Source organism: Pan paniscus, chromosome 15, assembly GCF_029289425.2.
Source record: "Pan paniscus chromosome 15, NHGRI_mPanPan1-v2.0_pri, whole genome shotgun sequence".
Classification (NCBI taxonomy): Eukaryota; Metazoa; Chordata; class Mammalia; order Primates; family Hominidae; genus Pan; species Pan paniscus.
In genome coordinates this window covers 105,182,569-105,201,743 of record NC_073264.2, presented here as the reverse complement: position 1 = coordinate 105,201,743, position 19,175 = coordinate 105,182,569, and the positions used below count along the sequence as shown (strand labels likewise).

General features: G+C 42.9%; 1 protein-coding gene across 2 annotated transcripts in view; it reads right to left on the bottom strand.

The window, feature by feature from the left end:
• TDRD9 (tudor domain containing 9) overlaps positions 1-19,175 on the bottom strand; it is a 124,102-nt gene that overhangs the window by 9,233 nt on the left and 95,694 nt on the right. For both annotated transcript variants that reach the window (XM_034938252.1, XM_055098069.1), the window contains 10 exons: positions 18,736-18,847; positions 17,647-17,859; positions 17,281-17,370; positions 16,478-16,738; positions 12,151-12,306; positions 11,333-11,403; positions 9,346-9,455; positions 8,362-8,458; positions 3,095-3,233; positions 1,242-1,360 (listed from right to left, as the gene is read on the bottom strand). In XM_034938252.1, coding sequence (XP_034794143.1) covers positions 1,242-1,360; positions 3,095-3,233; positions 8,362-8,458; positions 9,346-9,455; positions 11,333-11,403; positions 12,151-12,306; positions 16,478-16,738; positions 17,281-17,370; positions 17,647-17,859; positions 18,736-18,847 — 1,368 coding nt within the window. The remainder of the gene's footprint in view (positions 1-1,241; positions 1,361-3,094; positions 3,234-8,361; positions 8,459-9,345; positions 9,456-11,332; positions 11,404-12,150; positions 12,307-16,477; positions 16,739-17,280; positions 17,371-17,646; positions 17,860-18,735; positions 18,848-19,175) is intronic.

Here is a 19,175-nt window from a genome sequence, read left to right as displayed (position 1 = left end):
CTCTACTAAAAATATAAAAATTAGCTGGGCATGGTGGTGGGTGCCTGTAATCCCAGCTACTTGGATGCTGAGGCAGGAGAATCGCTTGAACCCGGGAGGTGGAGGTTGCAGTGAGCTGCGATCATGCCATCGCACTCCAGCCTGGGTGACAGAGCAAGACTCCATTCTCAAAACAAAACAAAAAAATTACCAGCTTGGGCAACATAGCAAGACCTCATCTATGTAAAAAATTTAAAAATTAGCCAGGTGTGGTGGTGCACACCTGTAGCCCCTGCTACTAGGGAGGCTGAGGTGGGAAGATCATGTGTGCCGAGGAGTTGGAGCTGCAGTGAACCATGCTCACACCACTGCACTCAGCTTGAGCAAGAGAGTGAGACTCTGTCTCTAAAAATAAATAAATAAATATTAAAAATATTTTTATATAAAAGAAAATGAAGAGAGAAAACTAAAACTGGCCTTTCTCACCATTTCTAAGACAGCTATATATAGCTTTTTAAAAAATGCTTATTAAACTAAAAGAAACCAACCCAAAAGGCATAGGAAGGAGAGAAGTGTCACCGTGATACCAGATGCCACCTGCTTTCACAGAGCTCCAGGTCCCAGCCAGCACAGGACACTGTCAGGCAAGGAAGGACCGGGTCCTTCCCAGGGAGACGGGCTCTGGGACAGGAGCACAGGACTGGGTAGGTGGAATGCTGGTTTCTCCTCCATGACCACTCCCACTCTTCTTGGCCTTCCCGGGGCCCTCAAGCTGCCTTGGGCTCATGGGCTACACCAACAGGAGCCTTTTGTGTCTGCATTCTGGTTTGGTTTGTCCCATGGAGAGTCCAGCAGGAGGTGAGAAACAGGGAAGTCAGGTCAGAATGCTCCTTCTCCAACCTCCCCTGCAGAGAGGTTCAAGAGAGGCCCAGCTCTGTAAGGCCCAATCCTACAAGCCGGACTCCCCCAATCCCTAAGACACCCACCACTAGGAATGGTGGGTGACACATTACCCACTGTGGCTTCCCATGCCCTGCCCACGCTGTCCCTTCAAGGGACACACACACACAGGACAAGGGTGCTGCTCTCCACAGGAAGGGCGTGCCTACATTCTGATGCCTCCCAGTGCTGCCTCCAGCACTGGCACTCCACTTCAGGTGATCAATATGTCACATTGCCTACACAATTCAAAACAGCCATGATCAAGGCAGCTGAGAAAGTTGACTGGGAAGAAAAGAAGCCCGCGTCATCACACAGCTTACCCTAAAAGCTTCTGACGGGCAATGTCTTGAAGCTGCGCAACTCTCTCTGGCCCAAGACACTTGCATCCATTTGGTCCATCACAGACTAGCTTGTTAATAGCAGCCCTGAGAATATTAACCTGTAAATAAACAGCAACATAAACACTCATACGGCTCCATCGTAACTGAATTTCATCCCGTTAGAGAATTCATAGCATTCAGAGTTAGTATTCTCTGTCATCAGTATGGTTTATCCACTCGCCTGCTGAAGGCATCTTGACTGCTCCCAGTTTTTAGCAATTATGACTCAAGCTGCAATTGATATTCACATACAAGCTCCATGTGGATGCTAGTTTTCAAATCTCTTGAATAAATACCTACAGATGGGATTCCTGGGTCATATGGTAGATGCAGGCTTAACTTCATATGAAACTGTCTTCTAAAATAGTGGTACTAATCTGCATTCCCACCAGCAATGAACAAAAGGTCCCCGGTCCCCCTGCACCACCTCCTTGCCATTGCTGGTTACTGTCAGGTTTTGGATTTCAGCCATTCCAGTAAGTAGGTGGTGCTATCTCATGGAAGTCTCATTTTGCATTTTCCTAATGACATATGATGCTGAGCATCTTTTCATGGGTTTACTGTCATCCGTATTTTAATTCTGTTGCTTGTTTTCTTATAATTGAGTTTTAAGAGTGCCTTACATATTGTGGATACAAGTCCTTCATCAGATATGTAACCTGTAACTATTTTCTCCTGGTGTGCACTTTGTCTTTTCTTCCTCTGAAGAGGGTCTTTTGCGGAACAAAAGTTTTTAATTTTGATAAATTCAAACATATCAATTTCCCCTTCACAGATTGTGCTTTGGGTGTTGTATTTATAAACTCATGCCACACCCAAAGTCACATAGATTTCCTGAATTTGCTTGTAGCACTTTAATAGTTTTACATTTTCCCATTAGGTCTATGGCTTAAGGAGTATTTTCAAGCCCATAAGCCCCTTCTTGTGACCAGGCAATTATGACTTAACAGTTGCAGAGACAACACCGATACCTGCCCCCGGAGCATCGGCAGCTGTCTCTGCAGCTCCTCCTTTCCCCCGGCCCTTCAGTGTGGTTATGTTAACCTCACCCGTCTCATGGAACTTCTAAGAAAGAAAGGCGACTGAGTACTTAGAAAGTAGCATTTCTCAAACTATTTGTGGTAAAGGATCAGTTTTGGTTTTCCCACTTTGTAAAATGCAATAAAAATAAATTACTATAACGATGAAAGATCTTTTTTAATGTACACAAATACGAGCCCACATTTCTATTATTAGATTCAAATGACATACAAATACTTTGTGTACTTGCTACACAGTTTCCCTGTCTGCCTTGCCACCTCACCCCAGAGCTAGTGCGGTGCCCAGACAATGCTGCAAGCAGCTCAGCTCTGCACTCACGCTGACCCAGCCCTCTGCTCAGCATGGTCACCAGGCCGGGAGAAGAGCAGAGGGGCAGGACCTTGTGTCCTCCTTTCCCAGTAAGAACTAGCAAGGATGTTCCACTTCCTGACTTGGAATGAGACCCACAGCAGCCCTACAGCCCCGTGGTTTAGCTGATTGCCCAGAAAAGCTTATGCCAGGAGACACCAAATGAGAGACTCAGAGAGCACCATCAGGAAGTTACTTTTCACAGGAAAGATACATCAAACTGGCAAGTTAAGGAGCGGTCCTCCTGGAGGGTGACCCCAGGAGGGACAAGGAACGTGCACATCTCCAGGACCAGAGGTGTGTGTCTGCACCGCGAGCTCCACAGCAGACCCTGCACTCACTGTCAGGTAAGCAAAACCAGAGAGAGACAGGGTTGTGGTGCCGTGATGCTGCACTACCCTTACCTCGACAACATCCTCCACGCTGAATTGAACGTCAAACGCAAGCTCCATGTCGTGCTCGGGCAGTATGGAAGCCCCTGTAGCTGGATTCCACCCCAAACCACAAAGGACTCCAGTATAGTACTTGCCATTCTGATCAATCCTAAATGGAATGTTTTCAGAAGAGTCCATTATTTCAGAATTGTTAAAGTATATGTTTTAGCATGTAAAAATTGACCGATAAAATTATCCTAAATTCTGCCAGCCCTAGTACAGCAATTAATTTCATTTGTGCATTTTTTCTGCCAGTTTTCACAATCAAAATATAGTTATAAAACATAGTTATAAGAATAGTAAATTCAGTATTTTTATTAATACTTAATAATTTGTATTAATACTTTATTAAGTTTCTAACGTGGTAGATAAGATAATGAAAAGAATATTTTATCATGAATGGGTTTTTTTTTCCCTTGCCTTCGAATTCTTTCCGTGGGTTAAATTCTTATTAGGGAGATTTCTGGAGAAAGGGCTATGCACATATTTATGACCTGTGAAACAAGTCTAGCACTTAGTAAAAGCCTAAAAAAATGTTCCACCTTCTCATCCTAAAACAATGGTGCACACTTACAAAGTTTTGTATCCCAGTTTTATCACCACCCTCCTCTGACCACTGGCACGTCCTGTCACCTTTATCACTCCCTAATAGCCTCTCCATGGCTGCGGCCAACAGCCTGGTCCAAGCCACTGCCATTTCTCACCTGGACTTGGTAACAACTTTCCAACCAATTCCCCATCTCTTACTCCTGCCTCTTCCAATCTTTTCTCCATATAGCACACAGGAGTAGCTTTTCAAAACAAATACAATGTTACTCCCTTGCCTAAGGCGTCTCAGTAGTTTCCAACCACACTGTGAATTACAGTGGGACCTAGAAGCCACAGTGGTCTAGCTGTGACTGTGACTACAGTAAAACTCACGCTGTGTGGCTTCTGCAGCTAGATTACAAAAGGTGACACAGGCCAGGTGATATGGTTAAGCTTTGTGTCTCCACCCAAATCTCATCCTAAATAATCCCCACGTGTCATGGGAGGGACCCTCTGGAAGGCAGTTAATCATGAGGGTGGTTAACCTCATGCTGTTCTCGTGATGGTGAGTGAATTCTCATGAAATCTCATGGTTTCGTAAGGGGCTTTTCTTTTCCCCCTTTTGCTCGGCACTTCTCCTTGCTGCCACCATGTGAAGAAGAACGTGTTTGCTTTCCCTTCCACCATGACTGTAAGTTTCCTGAAGCCTCCCTAGTCATGCAGAACTGTGAGTCAATTAAACCTCTTTCCTTTATAATTTACCCAGTCTCGGGTATGTCTTTATTAGCAGTGTGAGAATGAACTAATATACTGGGCACGGTGGCTCACGCCTGTAATCCCAGCACTTTGGGAGGCTGAAGTGGGCAGATCACTTGAGGCCAAGAGTTTGAGACAAGCCTGGCCAACAGGGCGAAACCCCTTCTCTACTAAAAATACAAAAATTAGCCAGGTGTGGTGGTGCACACCTGTAATCTCAGCTACCTGGGAGGCAGAAGTGGGAGGATCACTTGGAGGCAGAGGTTGCAGTGAGCTGAGATGGCACCACTGCACTCCAGGCTGGGTGACAGAGTGCGACTCCAACTCAAAAAAACAAACAAAAAAACAGTGACAGCTGCCACCTGGCTCATTCTCAGGACCCTCAGCACCAATCCACCATGCTGAGGACACCCAAACTAGCCTACAGACAGATCACTTGTGGAAGTCCTCACTGAGAGCAACTGAGGTCTCTGGCAAGCAGCAACCACCAGATGTGAGCCTGGACACCCACCAGCCTCCAAATCCTTCAGCTGGAGGCCCCAACATTGGGAACACAACAAGCCATCCCTGTGTACCCTGACATAGTTCCTCACCCACAGAGGCAAAGAAGGTTGCTGTAGCCCACTGAAGTTTTGGGGTAACTTGTTTTTAGCCACAGTAGCTGGAATACCCAGTTAAACAGTGAGAGTCTTCTTTTAATCCACCCTCATTTAATTTTTTGTTTGTTTAATTTTTGTGGGTACATATAAGTGTATATATTAATTTTTAGGTTTTAATTGATAGAACTTCTTGTTGTTGTTGTTTAAAGATCCCCCCACCCTCTCATGCCTGTTCAGAAGCACCATCTTCCCAGGTTTACAGCACTGCCCTCAACACGTGACTTACCCTCTAAACCATGACCAGCATTTGGCAGTCTCCCCAGTAGCAAAACCTGGCTCCAAGAACCAAGGGAAGGAGGTGAGTACAGTGTTCTTGTCACTACACCAATAAGAGCGTGTTCTCAGATGTCTGCTCCCATCCTGGAGGTGCCAGGCTCTGCTACCATGGAGCATTCTGCTCACCCAGGGAGGCGGCCTCCACGAGGTACACAATGATGATGCCACTGAATCCAGGCTGACACCATCAACTACTCCAACTGTTCAGGGAAAACACCTCGAGGACAGGGGCAGCAAGAGGAGTGACGCACTCCAGGGACAGATGTGTGGTGGATCAGCTCCACGATGAAGGGAAGAGGAAAGCTGGCACCAAAGCTCAGTCACCCTGAGTTATGGAGGGGCCAGCTACAAGCGAAGGTCACATGGCAGAAAGAACAAAGGAGGGGAGACAAATGGCAGCTAGGTCAGTCCACAGCCAGTTGGCAAAGAAGGGGACAGTGGCCTCCACTTAGATGTCTCTGCTTATGAATGGGGCATAACACATATCTCCTTTCCCTTTTTAAATTGAAAATCAAGATAAAATTAAGTTTTCTGCTCATCTTCCTTTCCTGCCACTATTGTACAAAGAGTATGTTAGAGGTGGTAAAAAATTATCACTTAGTCGTAAAGTTGAATCAGTTGTGACAGGACAGTGACACATGTGGAGGGAGAACAGACTTTACCCAGAGACTGCAGGCTTCGCGTTTAACAAGGGGGGCCAGGACAGCCTCTAGTGCAGCAGCCCGACGCCACCCGAACAGGAGACGAGTCCCGTGCGGGTGCGCATTAGACAGGTGGCTCACAAAAGGAAGCAAACGGGCATGGGTGCACGGCGGGGCAGCGGCTCTCAGGAGCCGTGGGCTTTGGAGGACAGCTCCCCTCCGGAACACACCTAAGACACAGTGCTGGGACCCCTGGGCCAGGTCTGTACTGAAGACCCCCCTCCTGCTCGCTGCAGAAGACTGCATCTTTAAAGTGAAAGGAAAGGAGAATGCTCATCCCAAATCAAACAGCTGTCATCTTTCAAAGTTTCTCAAAAACAGTTGTTACTCACTCAACAAATTAAAAAAAAAAAAACTCCAACCTTAGAGACAGAGTGAGACCCTGTCTCAAAAAACAATAACAAAACCAAGCTTATACAACTACTCAGAGGCAGGCAGAGTTTGGAGGAAAATCAACCAGGCCCCCCTGCTATCTTTCCGATAATCACCTAGTTAAGCCTGTGGATTCAAAGACAACTAGTCTTACGAACACTGTCACATAAACCGTCCCAAATCTGGCACATTTCAGTTAATTCAACAAAATGAATATAATCAGCAAAGCACTGTGTATTGTTATATATAACCTTTTCCTATTAAGCTTGTGCTTTTTCTAGAAAGATGGTGTTTTAAATACCAAGTATGTCAGTATTTCTTGAATGTCTACAACCTAAACGCTTGCACTCTGGAGTTGTGAAAATAACACACTATATCATTCAAATCCTCAAAAGCTGGTGTTTAAAAGAGGTGAAGCAGGAGCTTTGTCTAGTTAAAAAGGCAAGCAGGGCGTCCAAAGTGCCATGAGAGGAAGGGACCTGCTTCTGCACTAGCCAAGCCTCAGGCCTGCAGGTGCACAGCGTGCTGTTTGCTCATGAGATCATCCCACTGCCACGTGTGGTTCCCGCACATCTGTCTCCCCACCGAGGCTCCAAGACGCCTGAACTTACAGAGGGATTTACTGCATCATCACTGCAAAATTAGGCCACATTTCAACAATTAAAGGCATATTCAATCCTTTCAGACAAGAGCCGCTCAGAAACAAGTGCATGTATAATTAAAACAGGGTGGTATTTTTGTAAGCCATCATATGCCCATTCAGTGATATATGATACAATTATCAAAATGGATATTTATAAAGATATCGTAATATGAAAAACCTGATATTTGTGGGAAAAGAATACAGTATAACAAGAATCTTAAATAAAAATATGTATATACAAATTTTAAATAAGTATACTAAATATTTAAATTTAAATCTATAAATTTAAAAATGTGTCAATTTTTCCCATTCAGCTTTTTCTAAGTAGCACATATTTTAATGAAAAAAATATTCTTACAACTAAAAAAAAAAAGCACTACACTTTTTGAGATTGCACCGTCAGATTCTGAACAAGTGTAATGGCAAAAAGGACTGAGTAAACGGTGGGGCCCTTCCACCTGCCTTGACTGAACTTAGCCCCCTAGGTCTATGGACCACCCCCCCATGCTCACCAGCTGACTAGAAAAGAAGAAAAGGGTAACTTTCCATGCCCCCGACTCTTGAAGTGCTACCAGGCCTCTACTGCAATCTCGTCACGGCCATTTCCATCCTGCCCAGCAGAATGTGAGTTCCTAAAGCCCAAATATTACTCCTTTTCTAGCCACCCCCACCCACTGCTCCACTAAAACCTATGTTAGTGCTTTCCCCACAGAGAATGCTCTGTCAATCCCTAGTCTGCAAACAAAACCTTACACAGCAGCAGCCCCCACTGTGAGGGTGCCTTTAAGAGCTCTGCTCATGGCATCACACACTCCTCTCTATCAAAGTCTCTGGGAGAAATCCTGGCTTAATCGTGGCATTAACAAGAGCTACAATCTGCTGGGCAATCTGCCTTCTGATGTCATGGTTACCACAAGAAGGGGGACTGACGGGTTCTTGTCCACAACTGGTCACCAGAAAACTTGGAATCACATTCACCATCCATTAACAATGGGATGTCCATCACCATGACATTTATTTTGAGCCTCATTCCTAGCTCCATTTTTAATTTATTTTGCCCCTTTTTTGCCTCGAGCTCCTATGTGACACAGTGTGTACCTTTACAAGCTTTCTGAGCTTCTTTCAAAATCAGCCCAAGCATAAATAAATCAATAACAATACAGGCTTCACCCCAAGCAGCAAGACGTGCCATGGCTAGCTTCCATAAAGGCTTTCTTTCCAAAAGGAGCAAGGAGAGGCACCCATTTTTTCCCGCCCAGGTTCTTATTTTACAAAGCCTATAGACAAGAGGGATGCCCGTACCTTAACTCTATCACCGGTGCGAATAACATGCTGAGGAGAGCCGGGAGGCCAGGGATATGAGGCATCAGAGAGGTTTCTCTCAGCAGCATCGTAGATCCTGTTCAAATCATGCTAAATCAACATCGGGCATTAACTCACACTGCTCAGGGCAGCGTTCCCTCCCGGCCCGCTCCTACTCATCTGCAGGTATCCCCTCCTCTGCTGAGTCTGTCCAGTCCCCACAGGCCCACCCCAATAGTAACGCACACTCCCTGTTCTCTGTTTCCACAGTACCCTACAGAGAGACACTACGCTATGATGCGTAAGCTTTTACCCCACTTGGGGATAACTCCTATTTGGTTACTCTTTGCATCTCTTTCCCCTAATCAGGCTATTGGATTTTTCCCAGGGCCAAGAGCTTGGATGTATTCTACTCTGTAGCCAAGCAGGGTGGAATGAATGAAAGATCCAGGAGTCAATTATTAATACTTCCCACATCCTTGTATAAAAGGAAAAGTGAGAATGCTCCACCACGTAACCTCGCACCAGCCAAAGCAGTCAGAAAATGGCCTAAAAGAACAGCACATAAGCTGGGCGCGGTGGCTCACGCCTGTAATCCCAGAACTTTGGGAGGCCAAGGCGGGTGGATCACGAGGTCAGGAGATCAAGACTATCCTGGCTAACACAGTGAAACCCCATCTCTACTAAAAATACAAAAAATTAGCCGGGCATGGTGGCGGGCGCCTGTAGTCCCAGCTACTCGGGAGGCTGAGGCAGGAGAATGGTGTGAACCCAGGAGGTGGAGCTTGCAGTGAGCCGAGATCGCACCACTGCACTCTAGCCTGGGCGATCGAACAAGACTCTGTCTCAAAAAAAAAAAAAAAAAAAAAAAAATAGTACATAGTGTAGACTTGTTCACCAATTATAGGATAAGTTGTTCCTAGTAGCTGAAGTCAAGGAAAAGAAAAAAGAGAGGACAAGGAACAAACAGGATCCTTAAATTACCAGTCGCATTGATGGAAAGGGAAGCTGCAACCAGCATTCTCTGGTGAAGGTCTTCAGGGGCGTCACTGATAATGACAGAGTTGATGCTCTCCTTCTCAATCCAAACACACCTAAAAGGCAGGAGCACCAGGAGATGGGGTGACTGATCCACTAACCAGGCAATGTGCTATGCCAACCCACAAGCAACCCATTTCAAAAATACAAACGGCAACTGCAATGATAGACGGGAAGAAATATTTAACCCCCACTCTCCTGCACATCTCCTTTTACTGGACCACCTCTTCACACAGGATTCCTCAAGCTGGTCCTCAGCCCTCTTCTCTCTCCACTCCCTCGTGCATGATCCCGACCACTCCCTGGCTTAGGAACCACGCACACGCTGGGGATGCCCGAACCTCCACCTCCACTCGAGACCCTCTGTCCTGCACTGTCAACGCATAAGGGCCATCACCTGCATCCTGGCAGAGGGAACTGAGCGTGGTCCACCCCACAGTTCCTCCGTCACCCCTCAGCAGAAGCCTGCTGCAGCCCCAGCAAGGGCACCCTTAATTCTTCCTCTTCCCTTCAGCATTGACTCTAATGCAGCTCCATCCTGCTGCTTCCAGCAGGTGAAAGCGCTGATGAAGCTGTTTCTGTATCTCCTGCCAGGGACTCAGTTTCCCATATTCCCACCCTGAGTTACAGCAGGGACCAGCCTCAGAAGCACAATACTGCCTGAGGATCTTTCTACTCTGAAATCCAATGCCGGCTTCACACGGGGGCTCCTGAGACTGTAAGCGTAGGCATATCGCCAGAGGCCTTGTGAAAATGCAGGCTCATTTGGAAGGCCCTAGGGGACCTGGGCATCTGCATTTCCAATGTGCTCCCCGGAAGACATTTTGAGAAGACAAGACTTACCCAAAGGCATCATTTTAAAATGCACATAGTAAGGTTCACGGCCCTTTCAGAATGAAGTCTACAAAGTTTGCCCTCGTCTACCACAAGCTTGGCACCTCCCTTCCCCCCACCCAATTCTCCAATCTTACTAAACTTACTCGAGTTACACGTGCAAACTCTCAAACTCAGGCCTATGCACTTGCCAGTGGAGCCACCCTCATCCCACCTCCCCTCTCTTCCTCCAACACCTGCACCTTGGCTGACGCCTCTGTATCCGCCAGGCCTCAGATTTCTCTGGAAAAGCTCCATGATCTTTCAAGGGTGGCTGGGCCCCCTAGATGCTTTCATGATGTTCTGTGCCCTTATCAAGAGCCCTATCACCCTATATTGTAGTTACCGGCTTCCTCTATGCCCCCCACCCGCCAACTGTATCCATAATTTTCATGAAGACAAACAACTGTTTCTTGTTCACTACAGTTTGCCCCAAACCACACACTGCTCCTGGCATACAGTGGGCTCTCACAGCTTTGCTGAATAACAATTGTAACAAGAACAGAAAAAAATGTAGTCTTTGATAAAAGATACTAAAAAATGTCTTACACAGAATGGCTTTCACGTGTGTGAGAGAGAGACTACCTCAAATCAGGAGCTGGGAGAGAAATGAGAAGTTAGAAAAGATAACATTCCGGCTGGGCACGGTGGCTCACACCTGTAATCCCAGCACTTTGGGAGGCCGAGGCAGGTGGATCACAGGGTCAGGAGTTTGAGACCAGCCTGACCAACGTGGTGAAACCCCATCTGTACTAAAAATACAAAAATTAGCCAGGTGTGGTGGCATGTGCCTGTAATCCCAGCTACTCAGGAGGCTGAGGCAGGAGAATTGCTTGAATCCGGGAGGCGGAGGTTGCAGTGAGCCAAGATTGCGCCACTGCACTCCAGCCTGAGTGACAGAGTGAGACTCTGTCTCAAAAAAAAAAAAAAAAAAAAAAAAAGAAAAGAAAAGATAACACATTCCAACAGTTTAGATATAAAGATACATTATTTTCTGATGAGATCTATAAATAGAAAAGCAGAGAAAAAAAAATTCATGAAAAACTTAAGTTAATCATACCTGAATTTGGATATTCTGGTCAAACTATGGCACTTTAGTTCATAAGGGTTAAAAGGCCCATGAAGTTCTGCCTGCATGCACAAAATATAGGAAGTGTTACCAATAAGCAAGATAACACTTAACATGAATTTTTAAAACTCAAAAGTCAGCTCATTCTTTAAAGGAAAAAAAAAAAGACATCTCATTTATAATGTCTTTATGATTCAGTTAAGAAAAAGTGCCTTAAAGAAGGTATTTTTCTGGGATGTAACTCATTCTCTTCAACGATTTCACTAACATTCCTTGATATATATGTTTAAGAAAGCCTTTGAACAACAAAAAAGGAATCATTGACAATTTAGTGAAAATACTATTATTTCAATTGCAGCAGACCAACCCAGTTGCACAGGTAGACCTGAGACCACACAGCCAGAGGCTGGGGAAACACAAGTGGAGTCCCTGAACAAGGAGACACCCTGGCCAGCCCTCCTCTCCAAGCAGGCGGGCAGCACCGGCTCTAACAGCCAGCCAGGGAGTCCAAGGCTGGCACCAGTTCTCTGAACCCACACGCTGTGCTTCCTTTAGTCTGACAAAAAAAGCACACGTCAGGAGGGTTTAAAAAAAAAAAAAAAAACTAGTCAAAGCTTCTCTCTAAACCCCACTAAACACTAAACCCCAGGGTTTTTTCTTATTATTATAAGAGGATCAATTGTGAGAAAAGTAACAGCATTAAAAGCCAGAAAAGAAAAAACCACCATGACTACTGACTACAACTCCTAGCACATAAATGTAAAATGATACTAAGCTTTTAAATTACATTTTAAAACTCCTACAATCACCTTACAGTTTGGAGTACCCAGTTTATTGGAAGAAAAGCTCTCTAACAAAATCCGGATGAGATACTTCTCGTCGTCTTTCATGGGAAAGGGCACAGAGCCATCTGTCATGTTTTCTACTGACTTGGAAAAGAGGCCCTTGAGAACTTCATGGCTTTGCTGAACAAACAAGAAAAGTTTGTTTTGTTAAAAGAAAATATTACAAGGACTTTCTTCCAAACTAATCAAAATATTTCATAGGCACAGTCTTACTCTGATTTCTATGTCATTAATTTTTATTTTATTATTATTACACTTTAAGTTTTAGGGTACATGTGCACAATGTGCAGGTTAGTTACATATGTATACATGTGCCATGCTGGTGTGCTGCACCCATTAACTCGTCATTTAGCATTAGGTATATCTCCTAATGCTATCCCTCCCCTCTCCCCTCACCCCACAGCAGTCCCCAGTGTGTGATGTTCCTCTTCCTGTGTCCATGTGTTCTCATTGTTCAATTCCCACCTATGAGTGAGAACATGTGGTGTTTGGTTTTTTGTCCTTGCGATAGTTTACTGAGAATGATGATTTTGGAAGTCATTAATTAAAGTATAGGGAAATAATTTTATCAAGTTCATTTTAAGATTCAAACAAAAGAAATATGACAGGATTTACAACCTTATTTCTTCAAACAAAAGAAATCCGACAGCCTTTGCAACATTTTACCCATTAGAGAATTTAAGAGAAATAAACATTTTTTACAGTTTTTTGGGGTTTTTGTTTGTTTGTTTGTTTTCAGACGGAGTCTCACTCTTGTCACCCAGGCTGGAGTGCAATGGCGCAATCTCAGCTCACTACAACCTCCGCCTCCCGGGTTCAAGCAATTCTCCTGCCTCAGCCTCCCGAGTAGTACGATTACAGGTGCCCACCACCATGCCCAGCTAATTTTGTATTTTTAGTAGAGATGGGATTTCACCGTGTTGGTCAGGCTGGTCTCAAACTCCTGACCTCAGGTGATCTGCCCACCTGGGCCTCCCAAAATGCTGGGATTACAGGTGTGAGCCACTGCACCTGGTCTACAGTTTTTTTAATTTTCTTTTTTCTTCTCTTACTATCGTTTGCAAGAAAGAAACATTTTTACAGGACTTTTTTATATGTAAAATTTTGGTTTTACACTGGCTATATTAACATAATTCCCTGAAGTGTTTTTATATAAATTAAATACAGAATTTAGCCAGCACTCCGGCTAACATTTTGCTAGACTGTCCCTTCCTGATACCCAGTATTCTTCATCCCCAGCAGAAATAACAGAAGTAAAAGACCTTCAACATCAGCTTCAAAAGTGGCCTCTCTGATCATCTCAATAGATGCAGAAAAAGCACTTGATAAAATTCAACATTACTTCAAGATAAAAAAATTCTCAGCAAATTGGGTATAGAAGGAACATATCTCAACGCAAGAAAGGTCATACATGACAAACCCACAGCAAACATCATACTGAAGAGGGGAAAACTGCCATCTTTTCCTCTAAGAACAAGAACAACACAAGGATGCCCACTTTCGCCATTTATATTCAACACAGTACTGGAAGTCCTAGCCAGAGAAATTAGGCAAGAGGAAGAAAGAAAGGGCATCCCAATTAGAAAAGAGAAAGTCAAAATGTCCCTCTTTGCAGATAACATGATCTTATATATAGAAAAACCTAAAGACTCCACCAAAAAGCTTTTAGAGCTGATAAATGAATTCAGAAAAGTTGCAGGATACAGAAATCAGTATACAAAAATCAGTAGCATTTCTATACACCAATAACTAGCTTAAAAAGATATCAAGAAAGCAATCCCATTTACAATACCTACAAAAATAAAATAAAATACCGAGGAATATATTTAACCAAGGAGGTGAATGATCTCTATAATGAAAACTACAAAATATCAATTAAAGCAATTGAAGAGGACACAAACAAATGATTAAGACATCTCATGTTTATGAATTGGAAGAATTTATATTGTTAAAATGACCATACTATCCAAAGCGAGCTACAGATTCAATGCAACTCCAATCAAAATGCCAATGACATTCTTCACAGAAATAGAAAAAACAATCCTCAAGTTCATATGGAACCACAAAATACCCCAAAAGCCAAAGCAATCCTAAGCAAAAAGAACAAAGCAAGAGACATCGCAGTACCTGACTTGGAAATACGCTACAAAGCTACGGTAACCAAACCAGCATTATACTGGCATAAAAACAGACACACAGATGACCAATAGAACAGAATAGAGAACCCAGAAATAAAGCCACGCATTTACAGGCAACTGATTTTCAACAAAGGCTCCAAGAACATTTACTGGGGAAAGGAGAGTCTCTTCAATAGATGGTGCTGGGAAAACTGGACGTCTAAATGCAGAAGAATAACACTAAACCCCTATCTCTTGACATATACAAAAATCAACTCAAAATGGGTTAAAGACTTAAATGTAAGACCTAAAACTATAAAAAACTACTAGAAGAAAACAAGGAGAAATACTTTAGTACACTGATCTAGGCAAGGATTTTATGGCCAAGACTTCAAAAAGCAGAGGCAACAAAAATAGACAAATGGAACTATATTACACTAAAAACCTTCTGCATAGTACAGGAAACAATCAACAAAATGAAGAGACAACCTGTAGAATGGGAGAAAATATTTGCAAACTACTCATCTGACAAAGGAATAACATCCAGAATACACAAGGAACTCAAACAGCAAAAAAGCAAATAATCCAATTAAAAAGTGGGCAAAGCATCTGAACAGACATTTCTCAAAGACATACAAATAACCAACAAATATACGAAAAATGATCAACATCACTAATTATCAGGGAAATTCAAATCAAAACCATCATGAGAGATAGCATCTCACCCCAGTTAGAATGGCTATTATCAAAAAGACAAAAAGTAAATGCTGGTAAGGATGCTGAGAAAAGGGAACTCTTATACACTGTTGGTGGGAAGGTAAATTAATACAGTCTTTATTGAAAACAGTGTGAAGGTTACTCAAAAAACTACAAACAGTATGAACATACAATCTGGCAATCCCACTACTGGATATTTATCCAAAGGAAAGGAAATCAGTACATCAGAGATACCTGTATCCCGTGATTACTGCAGCAGTGGTCACAATAGTCAAGATACAGAACCAACCTAGGTGTCCATCAACAGATGAATGGATACTGAAAATGCGGTATATACAAAATAAAATACCATTCAGCTACAAAAAGAAAAAATCCTGTCATTCTTGGCAACGTGGATGAGCCTGGAGGATGGTATGTTAAGTAAAATAAGTCAGGCACAGGAATATAAATATGACATGTTCTCATTTATGAGTAAGAGCTAAAAAAAAATTGAACTAATGGAAGTAGAGAGGAGGATTGTGGGTATTAGAGGCTGGGTAAGACAGGAAGGGGAGAACAGAGAGAAGCTGGTTAACAAACACAAAATTACAGCTAGATTGTAGGAATAGGTTCTTGCGTTCTGCAGCACTGTGGGGTAAATATGGTTAACTATAAGGTATATTTTCAAAAAGCTAGAAGAAAGTTCTTGAATGTTTACAACACAAAGAAATAATAAATGTCTGAGGTGACAGATTTGCTAATTACCCTCACTTGATCATTACACATTATATACACATATCAAAATATGACTCTATATCCCATAAATATGTACAATGATTATGTGGCAACTAAAAAAGGAAAAAGAAGTGGCCTCTCAAACCTTTAGATCGTGAAAAATAACTCTAACATTGATTTTCAAAGAAACAGTTGAAAGAAGTTTTGAAATGCTTGAAATATTTGAAATATTTTATTAACTACTTCCATTAGGGAGATAAATCTTGGAATCCATTTTTAAAACTCCCCACATATATAGAACATTTTCAAATCTATCCTAAGAAGATAAAAAGCTGAATAGGAGGCTGGGTGCAGTGGCTCACACCTGGAAGTACTCTGGGAGGCTGAGGCAGGAGGATCCCTTAAGCCCAGGAGTTTGAGACCAACCTGGGCAACACAGGGAGACCCTGTCTCTACTAAAAAATATGTTAAATAAATAATTTTTAAAAATAAACAAGCTAAATAGGAGACAAACAAATACAATACTCACCAACAAAAACAATACCCAACCACCATACTTTAGTCTCAGAGAAATCTAGAAGACATTTAAATTGGTGCCACCAGTCTTCACACAAGTACAGCAAACCAAATGGTGAAGAGGAACACTGTCCGCCTCCTCCTATCTCAGGGTCCACAGAGGAAGGAAAGCCTGCCCCGTTCTCTCTCACACAAACGCGTGCTCCACCAACAGCGAAAGCACACACCTTGGACTCGTAGGACTCCTCCGTGAGCTCGGCATAGCCCTGCTGGATGAGGACGTCTCTTATGTTGATGGCATCCTGGACCCCTGAGTACTGGTACACGTCCACGTGCAGGACGCTGTGCACCACAGAGAAGACTTTCACAAGGAGGGTGCAGCCGCTCACCAGAGAGGCGAACCACTGGCTGGCCCCGTCACTCCAGTGCTTGCCACAAACAAGAGACTTTGCCGATGGTCTCATTTTGCAAATCTTAAATTCCAAAGCCTACAAGGACAGAAGGGCACAGCTCAAACAGCTTTATAAATAAGCAAAACACTCATCCCAAATACCACTGAAAACAGACCTTGTTCATGTACCTTCAACAATATTCTCATAAAAGTCCCAATAAAACTAATGTTGGGGTAGTGAGAATTTCCTAAAGAAACTTGGTTTGCTTTTTAACAACAATAAGAAATATTTAGAATAATTTTTAGATTGTCTTCATACTGATGGTAAGGGCATGTGTGACTATGTCTGTGGCCTACCTAAAAAGTCTGTCTGGTTTCAACGTAACCAGAAAACTCAGAAACACTATTAGAAGATACTACTGGATTAAAACAACTTTTTTTGCTAAATCTGAAACCCTTCATGTATTTTTGGAAGAGCAGAAACCAAATTTGGCTATTGTGACAAAGCAAGTCCCTCCCTGTCCTGGGCCTTGGCTCCCCTAGCTGTAAGCCGAGGCAGGGCACCATATGACCCAGGAATCCACCCAGGAATCCTGTCCAGCATGCAGCATTCATTCCCTAGAGTCTTCTCTACCTTACCTGGAAAGGAAGTTCAAGAAATTGACAGGGAATCTCCATCAAAAGATGTAGATCTACATGAGACTTATTGCCATAATCTACAAAGAATACCTAGAAAATAAAGCAAGTATACACTTTACGACGGGGTCAAAAACAATGCCCTACCTGAGCAATAGCAATGCAGCAGTCTGCTCTAATCCTGTAATTATAGAATTCTTAGAGTGACCTGAGCTTAAATCCACATATCAATGAGGGAAACAGACTACTTTGCTAACTGCAATTATTTTAAATTTAATTTCCACCTACAATTATAAAAGATATTTGATAAACTGCTGTACGTCTGTCTGTCTCATTTCCCTTCCAGTGACTTGTTACAGAAAAACCTACCTCAGCAGAATTTCCAGAAACATAAAGGACTTGAGCTCTAAAGTAGCGTTGTTTATCAAAATCAGCAAAAGGTGCCAGACAGACCAAGTCTGGATGTGGGTGAGTGGGCAAGGGCATCAGCGTCAGTTGATTGATTTCAGCAGTAAGCTTTTTCAGAATCTCTGAGTTTTTTTCATCAATCCTGTATCCCCAAAAGTGTCCCACTTCAACCACCTAAAAAGGAAGAGGAGGAGCAGAGATGAAATCTAGAAAGGACTTTTGTAAGGAGGAAAATGAGCTTGAATCATAGGGCTGACACCCTGTGCTGTACGACATCTCACCAGCGTTAATCCTCGGAACATAAGTATTTTACAGGTTTTTAACATGTGTTTATGAGACAAAAAGAGGGGGTCCCCTGGTGAACTAAGGTAAGGAAATGTGTGGAATATATCCTTTTCTTGGCGGTACAAGACTCATTCTTACATAAATAAAGGTTCTGAGGTCATATAATCATTTTGGCGGGGCACAGTGGCTCACGCCTGTAATGCCAGCACTTTGGGAGGCAGAGGTGGGCAGATCACTAGAGGTTAGGAGTTCGAGACCAGCCTGGCCAATGTGGTAAAACCCCGTCTCTACCAAAAGCACAAAAATTACCCGGGCATGGTGGCACACACCTGTAATCCCAGCTACTCAGGAGGCTGAGGCAGGGGAATCGCTTGAACCCAGAAGGCAGAGGTTGCAGTGAACAGAGATCGTGCCACTGTACTCCAGCCTGAGCAACACAGCAAGACTTTGTCTCAAAAATATACACACTTTTTTTTCCTCTAACATGTATCTTGTTAAATCTGATTTATTTCAGCATTTTAAATGTACTTGATGTTTTAAAAATTAACTTTGATTCTAGAATAAGCATGTTTCAATTTCCATTTTAGTCATATTTCAATTTAACAAGTACAGTGATAATTCAAACTCACCCACATTAACAAGATTACCAAGGTGCACAAGTTCTCTGTGTGTGTGTGTGTGTGTGTGTGTGTGTGTAAACTTCCTGTATACAACATGATGATTTTAGATTAAGAAGAAGGAAAAGCTCAATTACTTCATCCTTACCTCTGTGACATCAATAGTTAGAAGGAGATCTGTAACTGTCTGGGACCTGTCTGATGTGTTAAAGGAGACTTGCATAGGATCTACGGTCTGCTTCTGGAAGTCCACATTCACCCTACATAATACGGATTTTTAATAAAATAAAAATCAAGTTTTACAAAGAAAACACATTTATATATGTGAAATTATCACTTGAACTATTCTAATATTTCTACAAGAAAAGAACATTTCAATAAAATACCTAAGCCAGAGATGACAAATTTGATTTCATCTCAAACATGAATTTCTGCTGGCTTTTTGAAGAGCTCTGGAAGGGGTACACATCCCAAAAATTAAATACTACCCTCCAGGTAGTATATAATTGTGAAGGCCAAGACTCTCAGAGAATATCTACTTTCAAGGTATTATCAAGATAAATAATCAAATTTAGACTTTCAAGGTCT